We start from the raw sequence: 22,561 nt of genomic DNA, 5'->3' as shown, positions 1-22,561 counted from the left end.
TGCCCGAACAGGAACTGAGAATGGGTCCGCAATGGAGGAGTTAGAGAAAAGATTGAAGGAGCTGAAGGGGTTTGCAACCCCATAAGAACAGTAAGACCGAACAACCAGAGCTTCCAGGGATTAAACCACTATCCAAAGAGTACAAAGGACAGACCCATGGCTCCAGTTGCACATATAGCAGAGGATGGTCTTGTTGTCCATCAGTGGGAGGAGCAGCCCTTACTCCAGCCAAGACTCAATGTCCCAGTGTAGGGTAATGTCAGGGAAGGCAGGGAGGCAGGAGGGGGTAGGTGAGTATGAGGGCACCACCAGAGAAGCAGGGGGAGGGGCGAAGGAATAGGGGATTTATGGTGGGGAAACCAGGAAAAAGGATAACATTTGAAATGTAAATGAAATATATCCAATAAAAAAAAAGATGTGGAACTGACCTATTATTTTCTTCTTTTAATGGTTTAATTTTTAAATTCACATTACATCTTAATTGTAGTCCTTACCCCAAGCCCTAACCTTATAAATTCCTCTTTCCATTATTCCCTCCTCCATTCCTCAGGGAAGGGAAGTGCCCCCTGGGTACCACTCCAGCCTGGGACACCTACTCCCAGCAAGGCTAAACACCTCCTCTCCCACTGAGAACTGATCTATTATTGACAGGACTTGTTTTTCACAACTTTTCAAAAAGTACTGGAGGCTCATAGGACAGCTGGGAAGAACTCTAAGTGATGTCCTTTGGGGAAGACTTTTAAGGGGAAGAGACCATACATTTATAGTGTTCCTTCTAATTAGAAAGCAGTTTCTTCTACTACCAATGCTGACTGTGGTGCCATTGGGTATGTTCTCTATACATAAGGAAAAGAATAAATAAAACCAGGAGAAATACTTTCACATATGGTATATTTCTGGAGAATTCTTATTTCAAGCAGATGGCCCGCAAAATATTCCACAGGATTGCAGACTTTGCAGAAAGGAAGGATTTGGTTTGTTTGTTTTATCCACTGTTATATCCTATAGAAATTCTTGGCACATGTTGGATAATAAATGTAGTTTGAACGACTCTTCATGATTAAAGGGTCTTTTTAAATGATTTCATTTGAGAACCATTCCAAAGGGAGAATGTGTGTACAGTTATGCAGTGTGTAAAATAAGCTTTAAAATTGATTCTGTTTCTTCTAATCAGAGTCTCTCTCTCCCTCTCTCTCTCTCTCTCTCTCTCTCTCTCTCTCTCTCTCTCTCTCTCTCTCTCTCTCTCTCTCATTTTATCTTTCCCCCATGGCATTTGCTCACCTGCAATGACCATCCATGCTTTTGATTGATGTACCTGAAACACCTTTGTGGCTCATCACTGAATACTGCACCTCTGGCCATCCGGATACTCAGGTAAGGCAATGGGCTCTTTAAAATCTCAGTGCAATCACTGGGAAATGCTAACAAGCAGGAGGGAAGTTTGCCTAGAAGTAAAAAGTGATACTCTCAAGAGATAACAACTTCCTGATTGAAATTAAATTTAACCCAGCCCTAATACAGATCAATAATGGAAATATTTACATATTTAAGGATTTCCATTGGGAGAATATAATGAAAATTATGGCTTTAGATATTACTGTATAGTTTACCTTGGAAATTCCTGGACCTAAAACAAAAATCAACATATGATATCATATTTTCATTTTAAAAGTGTTCTCTTATTGCTGGTTTTGTTAAGTCTTTTCATTTTGTTGTTGTTGCTGTTGTTTCGTTTTTGTTGTTGTTTTGGATTTTTCCATCCAAAATTATATATTCTTTTTTTTTTACCACTCCAAGTGTGATGCAAGGGCTTCTAGGCTGTCTTCATTGTGTAAGGACGTTACATCACAGGGCAGATTAATATGCTCTAAATTTCTTTTCTGTGGTAGCTGGAGTGCAAGAGAATACATTGGACTTTGAATATCAAGTCAATCCATGGAGGTGTTTTGTTTAAAGATTTAGAATCAGAACTCACCAGGCATATCATGTTGGATTTTCAGAACAGTTGTTTCCCCAAAAGTCTTAACAACTAAGGAACAGGACTCTTCTACCCGCACCAAGGACTCAAGATTTTTAGAAAGGAATATACTTTTCTCCAAGTGATGATGCTCTGCTACTGACTATGCTATTAAAAGATAGTCTTAACTCACCCTACAAGCCTGAACTTCTTTTTGATCTAATGATATACTTCTTCCATAACAATGTACAGGCCCTTGTAACTTTTTTGTGTGCACAAGGAAGTGTACAAAATTGTGGTGCCCCTTGTTGTGGTGTAATTAAAATCAGAAAGCTAACTGAGTCTCAAACTGACCTGGCACAACTTCAGAGAGAGATGCTACTCAGATGAGAAGTAAAGGGAGATGGTCCAGAAGTCAAGGAGCTGGCGATCAAGCCTGAGGGCCTGAGCTCAGCCCTGTAGGTCTACATGGTAGATGGAGAGGACCAACTTTTTCCAGTTGTCCTCTGACTGTTATACACATATCACACATACACACACATGCACATACACACCTAAACATACACGTCAAATAAATGCAAAGAACAACTAAAAGAAGTTCACACTGAAGAGTTACTGTTTTGTTACTCCTAAGACCTGTGTTATGAGAAAGATCTAAGCAAGTTGTATAAATGGAGAGATATATTGTTTACTTACCTTGATGGATATCTTGTGTTTGGTTGGAAGACACTACAGTAATGATTTATTTTATCACTGTGTGTGAGCACATGCTTTGAATTTTCACCTCATTGAAGATTGCAAGCAAAGTCTAAAAGTTCCTTTCATTTCTTTTATATGTCTTCATATATTCCCAATGATGTAAAAAATTTCTCCTTTCGTTGCAACATTTCCATTTCATCTATGCTTTAAGGTTAGGTTTGGTGTGGGTTTGGGCTTCTTGGCTTTTCTCTTTGCTTAGTTTTCACTGCCCCTTGAGAAAGAGGATGGGGCTAATCTGAGTGGTAAATATATCATTCCCTACACACAGCAATCCAGAGGTTGGTTCTCAATACTGCCCTTCTCCTTTTAGCCTTGTGATTTGGAATGTCCCCACTTATTGTAGGTAAGCTAATAGGAAACAAAATGGAAAAGCCACAAATGAATTATTTTCTTTCCATTTGAGAAGCTAAACATACAATAACTTTTCTCTTGGCAAGCTCTTGCTACTGGTTTTACTGTTCCTTTAACAGGTGGAGGATTTTTCAGATTCTAGATGCAACAAGGTAAGCAACAACATATTCTTAGTTTAACAGATCCTAAGGAAGCAAAAGGAAAAGCAAAAGGGAAAGCAAAAGTAGACCATGCAATAACCTGCCAATTTAATTTCAAGACAAAATAGTTAATTTTTCTCAGAGATACTTGGCTTGTTTGAATCGAAAGCAGCATGTAGTCTCAGGCAGGTCTAATAGCAGAACTAATTTGGAAGTGAGATGAAGGTTTAGCTTGCCCCACTCTAGAGAATTAGCTGAAATTGGATGACAGAGTAGACTATATTGGTAAGATGGTCCCTAGCATCAACAAAGTCGTTGACTCCTTCAGGCATGTTGCCTGCTGCTAGGGAGGATGGTGGTATACACAACAATTGAACCGACATTGCCTTAACAGGAAATCGGTTATTTGACCATGTCTTTTATTTGTCACATGAATAGTGCTGCAGCACAAAGCTAACCAAACATAAGAAAATTACATTCTATGTGGAAAAAGAAACATTAAAAATGCCCCCCAAGAAAGCACCCACTTCTGCTGTGGGCTATATCAATTTGTCACTAGTGCTGAAGAGGCTAATGAGATTTTTTTTCATGGCATGCCCTGTTTTTACGGCGTATTTTCTAAAAGTTGTGATGTTCACCAATTTTGTGTTTGACTTATTGTGGGCTTTTTGGGGGGTCCAGAAATATTTACCAACGCTTCTGTTTTCTCTTCCTATGTACCTATACCTCTCCCTCACCAAATAAATCAGGAACTAGAAAGGCAATGAGCATGGCATTCCTCCACTAGGCCAGGCTCTCATAAAAATAGATTAGATGGGGCCACTATAAGATGCCCAATTTAGTTTTCAGGAGCTGAGATTCCTTATTCATCTTAAGATCTTTCAGATTGACAACTAAGAAAAATTACCGTTTAATGTTATAGTCCATTTATAATGCATTAAAATACATAGTATAGACAGACACCAACGCTTAGTCACATATTACTATGGGAGGGTATTTTTAAAGGCCATAGTCTAGATCTGTGTCTTTGCGGCAAGAATATTACGTGTTGTTACTGTCTAGAGCAGTAGTTTTTAGCATGTCCCATTTCCACTAGGAGCTTTGATTTACTCCTGTGTGAATGAAATCGGGTGGATGATTATTGTCGGAATGGCCAATAAAAGAGAGATTATTTTTCCTGTAATTGTTTTTATAGAAGTGTTGATAGTTTTATTTCCTTTCTGCTTTAAAAGTTACATGGTAGCATCATTCTGACATACTGTTATGTTTACTGTGGCATTGCTCAGTTGGAGCAGGAGATGTCAGGTCAACCTTATGCAGTCTTAGTGAGAAGGATGTGAGTGCAGGTGGTGAGATGGGAAAGAAGCAGCTTTGGTAAATATTGATGGGGCCATTTCTCATGGATAGAATGAATGATTATAAAAACTGTTTGCAGGATTTGCATATTTTTCAACCACTGGTAAAATAATAAAGCAACGATTCATTTGGCAATCCTCATTGTATATGCAGTTTTGTAAATGTACAAGATTATGATTATCTCTGCCTCATAATTAACAATTTGCCTAAGTGCTTGCTATTATTTAGCTGTCTGAATGGATTTTTGTAATCCAGAGGAAGAAGGGAACAATCAGAGCAAGCCACCCCCAAATGCCTAATATTATTACTACACACATGCACAATTAGCAGCGATCCTAATTGCTTTATACTAGAACCTCATTTGGTTTTCTATAGACAGCAAAACATTAATTGCTTGAGCTTTTGTCAGTCATTCCCTCAGACTCAGTCTCTTGTTTTTTTTTTTTTTTTTCCCTGATAGCCAATTGGATCTTTTAAGATCTTTGTTGGGTCATAGGCTAGTTGGTTGCATTTCTATTTTAAGGCATAATAGACTGCTGACATGCCAGCCAGTTCTGCTGCTGTACTTCCATTCTACTGGAAACCCCTTATCTTTGACATTATTGGCTCAAGGTCTGCAGTCAAGAATTGTCAAAAGTCAAGACTGGAAGAGGCGTTTTTAAGAGCATGCTTCCCAATTCACCTCAGTTAACTGAAAGTGTTTGATTATTTCTAATTTGGATCTTAAAAACAACCACCTAATCAATGATGCCACACTTTAAAAACAATTCAAACCATTGGGAATTATTTTAGCCAGTACATTTGACTGCTAGCAGGTCGTTTTCCAGTCATATGTATTTTAGGTAGTTTCTTTTTCAATAAGAACTCAAAATAAAATTACTTGAACATGTCCTCATGAGGTTTTATTAAATGAAGCTTGAAAGGGATGGCACATGTGTGAATGGAGATACTCAATGCAAAGAACTCGATAGATACTAAGAGACACTTCATCAGTATCAACTCCTTTCTCCCCGAGCATGACTATCTAAATGTAGACATGATAACCACAGTGGCTGACAGCAGGGATTTTTGGCTTTAAACAGAACTCTGGTCCCATCTTAGCACTACCAATTATGTGACCTTGGGTAATTTTTCAACCTTTGTTGGCTCTGGTTTTCTCAAATGCCAAAATGTAGCAACGTTTTAGAGTTGTCACAGGAATGAAAGTGAAATCATGCTCAGCAATGCGATACATTGATTCCAACACATGGGAAAGAGTGTGAAACAGTGGTTAACTTCATTGTCTGGTATAGTCAGTACCAATCTTATTCTTTACTGATGTTTAATCGTCTGGTGCTTTAAGATCCTCACTGGTGTATCTTGCATCCTTTCAGGCCTGTCTGGTCACACTCAATCCACAAAAACCACATTGGGAAGACTACTTTTTTCAAAAGTTACCTGTGACCACCATTTGTCACAATCTGATGGCTGCTTCTTGGCATCAGTCTTCTGGATATCTGAAAACTGGCACTTGACCATATCGTCTTTTTTATTTATCGTAGTGTTTTCACAGCATTCATTAGGTTTTCTTTGTTTGGATCTCTAGCACACACATGCACACACACACACAAACACACACACACACACATTATACATATAGTACATGTGCATAAGCATTCATATGCTCCCTTTTAAATGGAGCAACGCCTGAGTTCTTGTAATTAATCTACATCTTCTCTCTTGGCTTCCTGGATAATTTCATTGCTTCACATAGTTTCACCTTTGACCCCTACACTAATGATTCCCAAACTGACCTCACCAATCCTTAATTCACTCCGAAGCTCTGAGCTAACTCCAATTTCCAAATGTCTGCTGAGAATCTCCAGGGCAGGATATCCTAGGAGTTTGAGAGTGTAGTCTGGTTTTTGTCATCCCCTTTGGAGAACAGATGGAAGGTTCAGAAGTATTAGGAATTGAAAACAAGGAGCAAAGGTAGGATATTAACCTAAGCAGAAGGGAAAAAAAGTCTAAGTTAGAAAATTGAGGCAAACTGGGCTTTCTGGTTTCATCATGGGCGAGCTGAGTCTCTGTTTTTTATGAACTGAAGATGCCAGTACCTATTGGGTCTTTGAAAGTTGTGTGGCTTTCTAGGGGAAAGGGAACAGCTTTCTTGATATAAATTGAGTTCATTTGTAAGGTGCTGGATGATTGGCATGTTTGGAGGGAATGTTAATTGAAATCATCTTTCTTGGGAAACAAATGGTTATTATTACAGTGATTTGACAAAGGGAAGAATGACCATCTGGGTATTTTGAGAGCACTTGTGTACACAAGCATACTCATGCTGGGTCAGGGGTGTCTGAGATATTGTGAATATTATTGTTCCGAGGCAAGGTCTTAAATTGTAGCCCATGCTGGATGAAAACACTCACTTATGTAGCCCCAAGCGAATCTAGAATTTGCAGCAATCTCTGTGGCTCAGGCTCCTGAGTTCTGGGATTGTAGGCATGAAGTATTATGACAAGCTGAAAACAGTTCTTTCAAGGTATGTAAAGAAATTCTTTCATTCATTCTGTAAACATTTATTAAATATGCCAGGCTTTCTGTGGAGAAATGAGGCTATGGAAACTGTACCTATACAGTCTCTGCCTGTAGATTCCTTATCTATTTTGCTTCAATTATTGAAGATGCATCAAGACTATAACTTTGTTGACAGTCTTAATGACAAGAGGAACTTAAGGGAAATAAGACTGATCCAAAGTGGGGAAAGGATGTGTATAAATTCAATTTATAATTGATTATTTCCTTTAAATTTAGTAAATATTGAGTTGCTTTGGGTCTTAACACTACAAGTGGGTCCTTCAGTGTCTCAGGCCAGAGAATGATTGTATCTAACCTTAAATTTTAATTAGAGCAAGGGGATAGACAAATCTTGGTTAATTTGTGTGCCTTCATTTGGAGACCTGTTTACAAACAAAGTCCTCCTATGGAAACTATGGTCTCAGCACGGATAAACTTAGCAGAAAACAATCTCTGTCTCCCTGTCTTCCTGTCTCTCTGTCTGTATCTCTCTGTTTCTCTGTCTCTCTCTGTCTCTCTCTCTCTCTCTCTCTCTCTCTCTCTCTCTCTCTCTCTCTCTCTCTCTCTCTCTCTCTCTCCCTCTCTCTGGTTCTATCTACTCTCTAGCCCCAGGGCACTTCTAATCTTTTTGTACATGAAGACCAGCTAAGCTGCCAAATCCATTGATATCCTTGCCCTCACACTTGCACCTTACTTCCCTTTAGAGCTCTGGAATGGCTATTGGCTTTGCAGGTCTTGTTCTTGTTTTAGCTCTTCACGTCAAAGTCAACTGTATGTCCTATCTCAGATCCCAGTGTCTGCTCCCTGGTTGATCTATTACAGCCGAGGGATGTTCTGGATATCCCAGAGCTCCTGCCTGTACCTCATCCCACCATGCTCTCCAGTTACCACATGTCATAGAAACTCTCATATTAGCACTAAATACACATTCCTGGTACTCTTATTCCCTTTGCCTTGAAGGATTTAGAGACATTGATGAATTAGAGACAGTGTCTTATTCTCACTGGATGTCAGAACAGTAAGAACCAATCCTTGAATTTAGCCTGTAAAATCATCTTCTCACACGTCTGACAGACCCATTCTAACTTCTCATATCTTTTTCAGATTTGTTCACTCAAAGCATATGCATCAAGCACTTTACGTTGTCTGAGATAAGCAAGCGCACTGTGTCCCTATGTTTCTTAAGGGATACATACATATGTGCAAGTAGGTGTTAGAGGCAATTAAGGCTGAAGGACAGGAACATGATAGTCCTAGAGAGTGGCCAATGCCATGAAGGAAATTGAAATTGGATAGAGAATGATCAGATGGATGGGGAGTGGTGAGGGAGATTAAATTTGCTCTTTGCTTTTGTTATGTTTTGTGGACTTTACACTTCGGACCCTTTCATTTCCTCTGCCTCATGCTTTCCTGGCTACAGTACCAATTCTCATTTCCTGTTTCTGCCCACTCTATCATTAGCAGCAGAGCATAACCCCTTGTTTTTCAAGCATAGCACAGTGTAGTCCCTTGTCACATGTCTGCTCCACATGTTCCTTGTCCTTTCATCATTAGAATCTTGTCATATCCCTCCTTTGCCTATTAAAGTATATGAATGAGCATTCTAGTCTCTTAGGGATACTTTTTCTGATCATTTTGAAAATGTTTGCTATTCAAGGCATACGTGTTAAAATAAAGACATAAGCATTTAATTTTGCCTGTTTGTATCAGGATCTTGTTATTTAGCGCAGGCTGAGTTCTTGAACTTAAGGATCCTTCTCTCTTCATTTCCCAAGGTCTGAGATTACAAAGATATGGTGACATGCCTAGCCTTGGCTTGGCTATTTCTGTAATGGGAAGAACCCCAGTTGGGAACTGGAAAACCTGAAGTCTGCATACTGCGTCTTCCTTTCTAGCTCATTTCTCCATCAGTAACACCAATGTTCAAAGCACATGACTTAATGGGTCTTTGTAGCTCTAAAGCAGTACAATTAGTTGCTTCCAGAAATATGGGCCAAGCCTCTTTCTACCATTCTGTTTAATTTTGTAACATGTATATATAGGGACCAATTTTCTAGTGTATATGAACTGCTTATATTAAACATACATTTTCTGGCAAATGTCAGCTTTTCAATTTTTGTAAATGTCACAGGAAGTTAAAACACTGCTTCTGACTCTAACCTCTGCCAGCTAGGGTGACAATTCAGCACCACAAATGCAGTTGTCAACTTCTTTTATATAAGTATCTGAAAACTCAGTATCTTTCCCAGCTTGCCCATTGGGGAGTCTTCAAAAAGAACCAAACACCATGGAAATAAAGGGCTGCATGGGAAGTGGGCTCCCATATGATATAGTATAGGTGTTGTTGACCAGCAGATTAGGTGCCAAGAAAGGCATGTTACTCTTAGAAAGCCTCTGAGTATTCATGTACTTCAAGCAGCCTTCTTGTCAATGGTCTCGGCACTCAATCCAAGTCCAGTCAGGTCCTGAGGTGAGAAGTAGAAAAGTAGAAAGCCTGCCTTGTAGCTTCACATGTAGTTAACTGTATCTGTTTCTTGTGCTTGCTTTTTGATTGCTTGTGAGGTGTGTGTGTGTGTGTGTTTGTGTGTGTGTGTGTGTGTGTGTGTGTGTGTGTGTGTGTGTGTTGCATAGGAGATATTGTGCGTATATATGCATATATATGTATACTGAAGAAGATAAATTCACAGGTTAGAAATTATTACATAATTTTTGTTCCCTTTCTAGATTTGAAGTATTTATTTTATAAATAGTCCTTATCTGTACTCTTAAAATTGAACCTAGCCTGCTACCCCTTTCAAAAGGGTAGCACCATAGGCTTCCAGTTTCATCTGCTCCATTGGCTCAGTTCCCACTGGGTTCTGCTGTTTTCTACACATTCCAGCCTTACACCATCAACTAGACACTAATAAGAGGATTTTTTTCAAGGCCTTGTATGACTTGAAAACCTTTTTGACTTTCCTAGTTCAGATGTTATGGATTCCAGATGCCATTTGTAAAGGACAGTTCATGACACTTTGTTCTTTTCTTCTTGAGACTTCTATAATTTCCAATTTGATATCTGCTGCCCACAGGGCAGAGTTTACCTTCTACTTCTTGGAAGATCTTATTCATTTGTTGGGAGACCTAAGTGAAGATTGTTCTACATGTACGGCTGTGGACTATCATTCATATTAAACTGTCATAAATGTGTCTTTAACATAGACTTTACTGGTTGTTTCGATATTAAAATGAAGAGGAATATGAGTCTAAATGAGAAGGTTCTGCATGGCCTTTATCCCATTTCTTCGTATGAACTGATTTGATAGTGTCCTCCATGATGCATGAAAAGGAATAAAAAGTACAGGGAAACATGAACATTGTAGATTTCTCTAGGAAGAAGCCATTTTCTGACTCAAATGCCTTTTAAACAATAGCCTGCTTTTGAGTCTGTGCAGGAGAATGTGGTTCTTGTGATGTAGTTTTGATTTGATCACCTCCTAGAAATAATGTGAATTAGCTTCTGGTTGCATAAACATAGAAACTTGGGAATTTCACAGAGGACAAAATAAACAGAGTCAGAAAAAATTAAGTATAATTGTAAAGATGCTGGGTCTTTTAAGAAATAAAATAGGGTCAGAGGATTTGAGGAGTTTAAGGCTCTCTGAAAACCCGTAAGCTATATTACTGAAGAGCCATGTAATTCAGGACTCCCACTCGGAGTGCTGTGCAAAGCCATGCACCAGGAGAGTTAAGCCTCATTTACTCATTTCTATATGAGTGGCTTCAGTGTCTCCTTTACAGTGCTCATAAAATATTTGTAACTAAAATAGTACTCCTGGAGCTGATTTTAAATTCAGTCCATGTAAACTATGGCTTACTTGAATACCTGAATTGCATTTGTAATTGAAGTGCACAGTGAAAGCTGAATGACTCAGGGATGGTCCTGTTTCTCAGCTTTGAGAGTGAAGAGAAACAGATGACAGCTTTTGATGGATGTGGGGAAACCAAGCAGAGCTCCACAATTTGGTGATTACCCAATAGAATGACTGTGGATTACGTATTTTTTAGTGCCAAACACACTACACAAACTAGTTGATATGCTCCTCATATTTTTAAGATTTATTCTTTTTCCTCTTCCTCTTTCTCCTTCTCTTCATCCTCCCTTTTCTCTTCCTCCCCTTCCTCCTCCTCCTCCTTCATCATTTCCTTCTCTGTCTCCCTCTCTCCCTCCTCTTTCCCTCCCTCCCCCCTCTCTCTCACACACACACATACACACACACACACACACACACACACACACACACAGTCATACACACTTGCGCCCAGAAGGCAATGTTGGATTTTCTGGAGCTGGAGTTACAGGTAGTTGTGAGCCAGATGGCTTGGGTGCTGGAAATTGAATTCTCACCACTGTACTCTTAGATGCTTATCTACATCTCCAGTCTCTACTTCCATATTTTTAACTTAGTAAAATAATTCAAGCAGTATTGTTCCTTGGTAATTTTGTAGACATTCATAACTGCCAACAACAACAACATCTCCATTCCTCTCCACCTTTCTGCTTCTGGCTAACCCCTGTCATTATTGACAAATGGACTTTAATTACAATATTGGTATGTAAAATAAACCTAGAGACGTTTCAAACCATGTGGTATAGCTGGTAACACATAAAATTTGATCATGACAGCTTTGAACTTAGTCCTCTTTATTTCACCATATACAGTAAAGTAAAATTTCACTTATTATGTCAAGTAAATGTAGAAAGTTGGTGTAGTACGTTGAAGAAGTTTTGAGGAAAAGACTGTTAAAAGCAAGGATAATGTGTCAGAGGTGAAGGGTAGGAGAACCCCAAGTCTATTGAATTCTCCTTCTTGGCTAATGAAAGTGGTCTCTACCGCCTTCTTTTATAGCCATTTGTAATTTTAAGACTCTTAGTGGGCACTGAACAGGGAATTAAGCTAGGCTCGTCTTCTAGAGACTTATAATCTAAAGCAGACAGCACATGGAAAGAATCTATATCAGTCTCATTTCCCATCTCATAGAAGTCCAACAAAACCAGGAAGTAGTAGTGAGTCCTACTCCACAGGAATGGCTAAGTCTTATGTAGTGCTCTCTTTCGTCTGCTGATTGTTCAAGTTGACTATAATAAGTAGTGTGCTATTTTCTGATTTAGAAAAGGAGGATGAGAAAGTAAAGCAATACCCTTCCCCCGTTCTTCCTCTCTTTCTCACTGTCAACAAGTTCCATTGGAAGTTATATATTAAATTAAAATTGGATTTGTGATTTGCCATGGGGAAATATGTGCAGTGTTTCAAATACTCTAAGGTCAGGGTCAACCAGGGAGTAGATGAGGTATCATAAAAATTAAATTAAGAAACTACCCATGAGATATTTGGTAGTAATCCCAGAAGAGAATGCAACATCTGTGAAGTAACAAAGGCGACATTTTTTAGCAAAAAGATTTTAGCAAAACATGACCAAGGCTTGAAGGTGAAGCAGGGCAGTAAAATAATGTGTCTCTTCTAAGGATGTGATTGCTTATGAGCAGCCTACTGTACCATGCTAAGAGGTACGTATGTACATGAGAACAGCTATAGTGATGAAGATGAAGGGGTGAGGCCTTCTAGCTGACTTGGTTACTTCTCCTTCCTTCACAGACTCAGAAGCGGTGAGTGAAAGTGCAAATGATCTTTTATGGCCAAATGGGAGAGGAAAGAAGTCATTTGTCAAGCTTTGTACATATGATCATTACCCTGTTTTCTGCCCGCCCCCAGTAGAACGCTCCTTTAAGGGGAGAGCATAAAGGACCTGCTCTTGTGGGTATAGGAAAGCCAATGAGCCTTATGTTTATTCTCATGCAGTTTCTGTCTAGATAGCCACCTTTACAGTTCCATAGATAACTTAAAGCAGACTGTGTTTCCAAGCTTTCATAGTTATTTTAGCACTTTTAAACTTGTGTGAATCTCATTTACGGAGTCACGGTGCTGATGTAATAATTAGTACAAGCTAATGTTCCAGCCAGAGACTCACTTCAGCAAGAACAGAACAATATAATCAGCAAGTGAGGCAAAGGGTGAGCCTTTTCCGATCCATTTTTAGCATCTGCTTTCGTTTGCCTTAAGTTGGCCTTGCAATAAATAAAATACTATGATTCACTTGCTTTGGTTGCTACAGTTTATCATATCTCACCCAAATAATGCAACAAGAATACCCCAACAGTTTCAGATGAACTGATAAGGAGCTAGAGAAAGGACTGAAGGCGCTGAAAGGGTCAGCAACCCCATGGGAAGAACAAAATTATCAACTAACCAAACCTACCATAGCTCCCAGGGACTAACACACCAACCAATGAGTACACATGGCTCCAGGTGCATATGTAGCAGAGGATAGCATTCTCTGGCATCTGTGGGAGGAGAGGCCTCTGGTCCAGTAATGGCTCATTTTCCCAGTGTAGGGAATGCCAAGGTGCTGAGGTGGGAGAGGGTGGTTGGGAGAAAGAGCACCTTCATGGAGGTCATGGGGAGGGGAAGGGGGATGGGGTTGAGGGATGGAGATAACATCTGAAATGTAAATGCAGAGAATTCCAAATAAAAAAGAAATACATTGCTGAAAGTAAAGAAAGAAAGAAAAAAAGAAAGAAAGAAAGAAAGAAAGAAAGAAAGAAAGAAAGAAAGAAAGAAAGAAAAAAGAAGAGGTTGGGCATTGATCTCTCAAGAAACAGATATAGAGTCTGAGATACCATTATGCATATATCCAGATTTTTATATTTCAATGCTAGTGGGTATAGGAAGAACATATAAAGAATAATTCCACTGAAAATAACCTCCTCCACCGAAAGGTATGTCATTACTGTAACGGAATGTCACTGCACTATGTCCATTACTGTAATATTTTCTTATATGGAACCCCTGCTTTTGATGATCACAGGTGCAGGAACAAAGGCCAGAGTGAGCATGGTATAGAAAGAATAGAAGGTAAAGTTTGGTTGAGCCACATGCAGACTGCTTGTCAACATTTGTGGATGCTTACAGTCAAGGGGTAATAGAGAACGTGGAAAGGTGGTCGTATTTGTTTTCATGTGCATCTCAAGGTTCCCCTCTCCTTTGAGTTCTCCAGATTGCTATTAACCAACATCAAATTTCTCAGTTCCACTGTCAAGTTTCCATAGTATCTCAGACTTTTCATTAGAACTTGGATGGCTTAAGGTATTTTCCACCTTAGCAAATGACAACTGTGACCTTTGAGTTGCTCAAGTGGCAATACTTAATACCTTTCATGCTGGTTCTCTTAGGCCACATAGCCATTAGCACATATAATCCATTCTGCCTTTCATTATATGTTAGGAATCTGCCTGCCTCTTGTCAACCCTATAGGTTTTAATTTTTTAGATGGGTTTCTATAAATCTACTAGATAGTTTTTCTGATCTCCAAAATGGCCTTTTGTAGTCTTTTTTAATTTTTTATTTTACACAAAGTCTTGCTGTATGATCTAAACAGGCTTTAGACCTGTGGCATGCTAGGTGCTAGGATTATGAATGTGAGTCACACCTTCCTCAAAGTCTTTGTCTACCTAGTGTCACCTCAGTGCTGATTCTTTAAGTGTCAGCTATATACATGTATATATAACATTATATAATATATATTATATTATATTACTCAGTATTTTATGCAGCATTATAATGAATTCTTTCATAGTTTCATGTAATCTATTTTAAATACTCACCCTCCTAGCTCCTCCCATAAATAACTTCTCTACCCCACCCTCTTTACTAATCTAACTTTGCGCTTTCTCTCCTTCGTTAAGGCTAGTGCATTAGCCAAATATTTCTGGCCACGGGCTTATCCCAAAAATTACTTAAATGTGAGCTACCCTTGACTCTGTAAATGATGATGTTACGATGATATAGTATGGGTTATACCATTGAAGAAAACTGACTTTCCCTCTCCCAGCAACAATCAGATGCAAATAATTCATTGGCTAGGGGTGGGGCTCACTTCTCCTTGCTGGGGTTCAGTTTGGCTTGAGTTTGTTCAAGTGTTATGCATTCTGTCACAGTAGCTTCCCGTTCATATGTGTATCTTCCAATTTGTGTCTGGGAAACACTGTTTTCTTGTAGTCATCTACCACCTCTGGCTCTTCCAATCTCTCCTTCTCTTCCACATAGAAGAGACTTCAGGGCAGGAGCATGTGATGAAATCCCAGTTAGTGCTGCTGAGGACTCCCAAGTCTCTTCTCCTGCGCATGTTGACATTTGTGCATCTCCGAATTAATTGCTACCTGCGTCCTTGCTTTTTTTTTTTTTTTTTTAAGTACCAAGACTGCTGCTACATCATAGGGCTTTACTCCATTCCTCTCTCTTTCTGGAAAACTCTTGGCCTAGATCTTCATTCCTCACTAAATGTCCAATTCTGCCTATAACCGTACTGTTTTCTAGAATAACATTCATTGGCCCTGGACAGTGGTAGAAAGTCACTGATGACATTTAAGAGAGAAGGTGGCAGTCAGGTAGCACAAGAGGATGCAGGGTTTGCTTGTTATTTTTGTTTGTTTGTTTTGTTTTGATTTTAGTCGTCCATATCCCTTACTGGACTGTGCTTCTTGTGTCTGGTACTGATGGCTCATTCACCCTGTGTCATCCTTCCCTGTGCCTGGCACTCAGACAGTCTGTTTACATGATGAAAACAAGTATCTCATCTTGAAACATGTGATTACATAAAATACACTGTACTTGATGTCTCAGTGTTTCTCGGAGGATATGTGCCTTCTTTACAGACTTATTCCTTGAGTGCTGGTGTATGTCACAGGGTTAAACAAGCAGTTTGGAGATTTGTACCATGTGCAGGTTAGAAGGCAAGGGCGAAACCATCTTTTTTTTTTCTATTAGGAAGATAGAAAGCTTCAGAGTGTCTGCTGGTCTATTAAGGACTCCATTTTTCATTTAAAATTCCCCGCTTTAGACACTGGATGTGTTATTTAAATTCACAAAGTTATCTTTGATATCACACAAAACTCCTAATGCCTTTAGGATAAGCTATTTGAGCGGGTGACTTAGGGAGTTAACATTCACTAGGGAAAGGTGCAAATAATGCTAGATCCTTAGGAATTTCGTTGAGTTTATCCTTTTCTTCATCTCCTCTTTTTTATTTGGCAGCATATGCAGAAGTGAGTCTCATGTGCTGCTCCTTTTAAGCCCTGCCTGCTCTAATCTTTTCCTAGCCACCAGCTACAGACGAGTTGGCCTTTTTTGTACCTATCTATCGTAGAACCTATTAACCTTAGTGGTAAATCCTGATTTCCAAGAATTGTGTAAAGGTCACTTCTGCAATGTAGCCCCCCTAAGCCAATTTCTGGAGAGTCTTGGCAGGACTATCCACCCATGGACAACATGCTTCTTAAAACAGCTCTTCCTACAGTAATATATTTTAAGTTCTTCACTTATCAAAATCGATTTTGCTATATGTATCCTGTTATGCCAGCTACAATCAAGACGCTGTCCTACCTGCTCCAATGTTTACCATGTTTATCGTGTGGGATCCTTACTTGGGTAGTAGGAAACACAATATCACCATTTTGGCTGAGAATTCATAGCTGCTCTATGAGGAACATACAAAGTTATTCATATCCTACAAAAGAGGGATTTTTCTGAACTATGAATCTTACATATTTATATGCTTAACTAGTATGCCAATCACACTCAGTCTATGAATTTGAGATGGGTATTACGGAAGAGGGGCACATGTAAAGGTGAAACATGATCCTCAAACCTTCAATAAAAAAAAAAAAGCACAGTTCCCAGGGGATGGAATATGGAGATCAAATAGTGTAGATGGATATTATTTTAATGTGATAAAATCCAGTTTGAACAAAATGGAGCCAATTGGAAGAGTCTGATAGATGTTGCCTAGGGCTGTAAACAAGACTAGCAACAGAAAAGGCAACTGTAGGCTTTTAAAGAAAAGTGACAAGAAGTATGGAAGAGCTCAGAAAGCTGATGACACAGTACTTAGAGCTACATGAGGCTGAGTTCTAACATGGAGAGCCAAAAATGTAGACCTGATTTAGAAGGCAATAATGAACTATCTTACAATGAGGAAGCAAAGAGATAAGTGTTTAGTTTTGTTGTCAAAGATGGAAGATTATCCTGGCTCAGTTGGTGATCACAGAAGGGAAAAGGTGTCTCCTTTAGTATTTATTACTCTGTTCTGCTCATAAGCAACCATACTGCTCACACAAAGGAAAGAAATGTTAATGGGATGAACTGCAGTCCCAACAGTCCTTTGGATGGCTGGTTCACTGTGTAAGGGGGGATGTGAGGGAATGTGTGTGTTGGGGGGCTACAGTAAAAGCTCCTTGTTTCTGGACAAAACCCTCTGTTTGTAATCATGCCTAAAATTATTTCATTATTTGAATCTGTGTTTGATCTGTGATTAGGAACTGGATGAAGGAATCAAGCAATCAACCACTGAAATTGTAACCATAAATTGTTCTATAAACATCCAGCTTCCCTTTTCTCCCCGACCCCAAGTAATGAACTTGAAAACAGATGCTTTTCCTGTTGTTCTTTTCTCTCATGGGTTTTAGACAGTGCTTTTGAGCCTTGCACAAGTCAGAGAGCAATGCCTGCTAGCTTCAGGGTCTCCATTTCCTTCACATCTGGATTGTGTGTATTCTACCTTGTTAGACTAAGACAAGACACCTGGGGAGTATGAAATCATGAACAATACACAATTTATTAAGATGTGTCTAGTGAAAGTGATAGAGAATAAAGAGGAAATCCTTAGAGAAGCTTGCCTTTTGTGTGTAGTATTCTAAGTAGCTTTTTTCCCAAAGGCTTTACTAACAAATCCAAAGGCAATCAAATGCCGCTGTCCATAGGGATATATATTTCCCCAAGACAACTCTATGTCTTATTGACTTCTTCAGAACAGCAGTGTACTCTTTGAGATATCTAGTAAGTAATGGAAAGTTCATGTTGCAGAGACTGTAATGTCAACTAGGGCAGGAATTTCACAACCACAACTTATCTTGTTTCCATTATGCTTAGGAACAAGCAGGTGAGACGAGCTTAAGGGATTTCCTTGTTTGGTGTTATGAGGTAGCACCTAGTGACTATTCAAAACAATTTCATGATCTTCTGTTCTTAGGATAGATATCTCAAAACATGTGGACATTATAACATGGGAGGACTCTTAAGTCCAAACCCTTCCATGTCACATAAGGGCAAGGCTCACAGAAATTAATTCCTTCCCCCTTTCTACTCAGCTAGTCAGGAGCTAGAGCAGGGGTATATTCGCATTTGCAGTCCAGGTGTTTTGTCCCATCAGATCAAGCCAGTCTGTCACCTTCCCCTTAGGTGTAACTTCAGTAAGCAAATAATAACACTTGCATGTTCATAAGTACACATTCTTGCCACTCAACATAGCATCACCATATTAACTGTGCCTAATGCATATGCATATACCACTTTAACAGTTGGTGTAGCTGGATTTACCATAGTGTGGTTCTGAGGAAGGAACGCAAGTCTTCATGTGTGCTAGAGAAGTGTTATAACACAGAGTTACACCCGAGCCTTCACCATAGCATCTTGTGTATCCCTGCCAGTGTTGCCATCACTTGTACTGGTGGCATTTTAAATGTCATTGTGTGTGGGAATGCCAAGGCACTGAGGTGGAGAGGATGATTGGGAGAGGGTGCACCTTTGTGGAGACAAGTGGAGGGGGAGGGGGATGAGAGAGGGGAAGGAAGATAACATTTGAAATATAAATACAGAGAATATCCAATAAAAATAATAAATGTCATTGTGCTCTAGCCATAATGGAACATGGATTCCTCTTTGTTGAAAGAGAACTGAGGAAGCATTTATGTTCTTTCTTATTTCATTAAAACTGCACATATGTATCAGAAGTGTGTGTTGGTCTTCATACTGATTCACCAACAACTGAAGTGGAAGCTGTCCCTGTATCTGTTGCCTGCCTGTGAATCCTGTTGCCCTAGTTGGGCTGCCTTATCTCGCCTAGTCCTACAGTGACTTGATGTATAGGTGGGTGGTGGGTGGGGATGAGCCTGAAGGGGCTGCCCTTCTCAGAAGAGGAGGAGGGAATGGGAAGATCCGTGTGAGGGAGTACTAGGAGGAGTGGAGAAGCTAAGTATTGGGATGCAAATACATAAATTTTAAAAAATAAAAAAGGCATAGAAAGGAAAGAACACAAGATATAGTTCAACCTACTATGTGTAATTTTTCCTTAATAAAACTCACCAAAGTTGAGAAAACATTGCCAATGAAAATTAACATATTCTCCATATAAGAGTGCTTCAAGATCGGACTTAGGTTTGAAGTATAATGAGCAGTTCTGGGAGACAAGTCGAAGGAATAAATGATGGCAATGGGGCTTCAGTTAGTCTCTTGGATTATAAAAACACCGAAAAGGAACTATGGTTACTGAAAGGCTGCTAGAAGAAGGAAGGCAAAGGGAAGAAATGAAGGAAGGAACTTTGTATATGAAGAATTAAGAAAAGCAAAGTACCTCTACATCCCATCCTACCAAACTCAGATTTCTTTGGGGAAAACCACTGATAATTGAGTAACCCCAAATCTCATAGAGCAATGTTTTCTCTTTTAAAATGAGTGCCTCTAGAAACTCAAGGCTTCTCAATTCTTAAGCGGGTTGCTAATTAACAGTTTTACATCACAGTGAACAAAGTATGGTCCAGGACCAGTCTCAGTCATTGTACATCTCCCCCAACTGCAAGTACTGAGGAGGAACCCCAGAGTCTCACAGTCAAGCACACAGTCAGAGTTATATCCTCAGCTCTGTTGCTGGGTTTTATTTGCTTTTCTTGTGACCTATGAGCTAAGAATAATTTGTGTATTTTCAAATGGGTAAATAAAAAACCCCCAAACACTATTTCATGACACTTGAAAATTATATGGCATACAAATTTGAGTGTCTGTAAATAAAGTTCTGTTGGAGGCCAGCCATGCATTAATTTGCTTGGTGTCTGTGGTGCTTTTGTGCTTCAGCAGTGAAGTCCTAAAATGTTAAAATACTTCCGATCTGGCCCTTTAGAGAAAATCTGTGTCAACGTCAGCTTTCATTTGAAGTAGCTTCCTGATTTAAAAGTCGTAAATGGTTTCATCTGGAGTCCAGTTCTTAGCTACCAGGGTCATTGAGGCACACTGACACTCTGGGTCAGTCTAACTCAGTTCAGTGGCTTGCTCTTTTTAACCACTATTCTTTCCAGTGAGTTAAAAAACATGCAATCATAACTCACAGTCTAATTATGAATTATATTCTCGAAAGATACATCAAATGCTTTAGCATTCTAAAATATAATATTAGCTTTCCCAGTAATTTTCAGTGAGATTAGGGGGAAATTTTGATATTTGCCCTTTATAACAGTCTGCTTTGTATAACTAAAAGCAAGCAATTTTGGTCTGAAGGCTGTTGGGGGGGTGTATTTTGAGTCGATTAGCTGTAGTTAAAGCCTGAATGGTTAAATCAGCAATTTGACATAAAAATGAGCCATAGATTCTATTTTCTTAATCGTTCTATTACAACAGCTTTGATATTGAGTAGGTTATGAGGCAGGCTATCCTATGTACCAATTTTGAGTTAATTATTCATTGTGGTATCTCTCACAATACTGCCCTATCAATGTTGAGTTTCTCAGGGGCATTTTTGAATAATGAAATCGAAGCAGGAATTTACATGATTGTCTAAGGCCTTCTCGCTTACGTAGAATGAAGGAGGGCTAGTCCTGGCCTGGGACAGATATCAGGAGATAAATGAAGGGACTAAGAATCAACCTTGGGAGGTCAGAAAGGGCATAATTTTTTAATATTAGGATGTTGAAATTGTGAATTGTTTCTTTGCAGTCTAAAGACATATTTTTATTGATTAGCTGTCACTGGAGCCCATGCAATTCAGGCAGTTTTCTACTTTCTACCTCTTCACTTAGTAGTTGTATCAACTGCACCTAAGATCTAAGAAATAAGTATGAATCCTACCCCAGTGGAGATTCATTTTACTATAAGGGCCAAGGGCCTTTCTGTTTCAGATTTCTATCACTGACTTTTTGAACTCAAATGTTTTAATGAATACAATACATTGTAATTTTCCCATTCGTTTCTTGTATTTTGAATCAACAGTCTCAGATTTGTCTAACCATTCATTCCCGTCGTGCTGTTTTGGAGATCATGCTATTTTCCATGGTTTCTTTTAACAGTTCTCTTGCTATTGGCCTCCTGGACCCTAGGAGAAAGATCTCTCCTCACTGCCCTCCAGTCCTGTATCTTCTGGCTTGTCTTCTCTGATAAAATAATCAAAACCACCTTAACTTGTCTTCCACAGGCTCTGAAATAAGAACAGAACTATCTTTCAATGACTCTGGTCCCTAGACAGAAGATTTCTACGAATAGCATCACAAGGGTTGCCTCACCTTAGCATCCACACAACTTCCACATGATGCAGCTTTCATTGTGCTTCCATGTCTGGCCCCTACTTTAAATTCCAAATGTTGCACCTGAATACCTTAGAAACTATCACTTATCTGATAACCTTGAATGGTTTCTAGTCAGTCACTCCTTATCCCCAAAGGAGTGTCACTTACAATGAAATTCATTCAGAGAAGTATCGATCTGCAGGTCATCAGACTCCACTGCCTCTCCCCTCCCTCAAGATCATAAGAATGTCCTTTATGAGGCTAGAATGTTCCTCCTGCCTCTAGGTACAACTGTTCATTTATCATTAGTCCAAGAAACCCTTCAAGGTGATGAAGTTGTAAGGTTTTTGTTTTGTTTTGTTTGTTTGTTTGTTTTTGTTTTGGTGGTTGCTGTTTTGTAGTACTGGGAATCAAACCTAGGACCTCATTCATGCCAGGGAAGTATTCTACCTCGAACTTACATTCTAAGTCTTTACTTTTTTCTTTTGAGAAAAGTTGCTCATTCTGGCCTTGAACTCACTTTTCCCACCCCTCACCCCATTTTATCCTCCTTTTCCAGTCCCTACTCCCCCATTTACCCATAACTATATATTCTATTCCCTTTTCCTAGGGAGATCTATCTGTTCCCTCTAGTCCCTTACACTAGTCCTAACACCAGTGGGCCCACAGATTGTAGCTTGCTTATCATTCATTTAAGAGTATGTAAGTGATCACATAGTATATTTGTTTTTCTGGGTCTGGGATACCTCACTCAGGATGATTTGTTTCAGTTCCATCCATTTACTGGCATATTTCATGTTTTTTAACTGCTGAGTAATATTCCATTGTGTAAATATACCATATTTTCTTTATTCATTCATATGTTGAAGGATATTTGGGTTGTTTTCAGTTTCTGACTAGTATGAATAGAGCAGTCATGAACATGGTTGTGGAGATGTCACTGTCTTAGGATGAAGTATCCTTCTGGTATATGTCTAAAAGTCGTATAGCTGGATCTTGAAGTAGATCAATTCCTTC

The 22,561-nt window shown here is 39.2% G+C and overlaps 1 protein-coding gene across 3 annotated transcripts in view; it reads left to right on the top strand.

Moving 5' to 3' along the window:
- Positions 1-22,561, top strand: part of HS6ST2 (heparan sulfate 6-O-sulfotransferase 2) — a gene marked incomplete at both ends in the record, with an annotated part of 272,368 nt that overhangs the window by 193,321 nt on the left and 56,486 nt on the right. The window contains one exon of one of the 3 annotated variants that reach the window (XM_080909690.1): positions 3,187-3,219. The exons of the other annotated variants lie outside the window; for them this stretch is intronic. Coding sequence (XP_080765816.1) covers positions 3,187-3,219 — 33 coding nt within the window. The remainder of the gene's footprint in view (positions 1-3,186; positions 3,220-22,561) is intronic. 3 annotated transcript variants of the gene reach the window in all.

Source organism: Micromys minutus (assembly GCF_963924665.1).
Source record: "Micromys minutus genome assembly, chromosome: X".
Taxonomy (NCBI): domain Eukaryota; kingdom Metazoa; phylum Chordata; class Mammalia; order Rodentia; family Muridae; genus Micromys; species Micromys minutus.
This window is presented reverse-complemented; position numbering and strand designations above follow the sequence as displayed.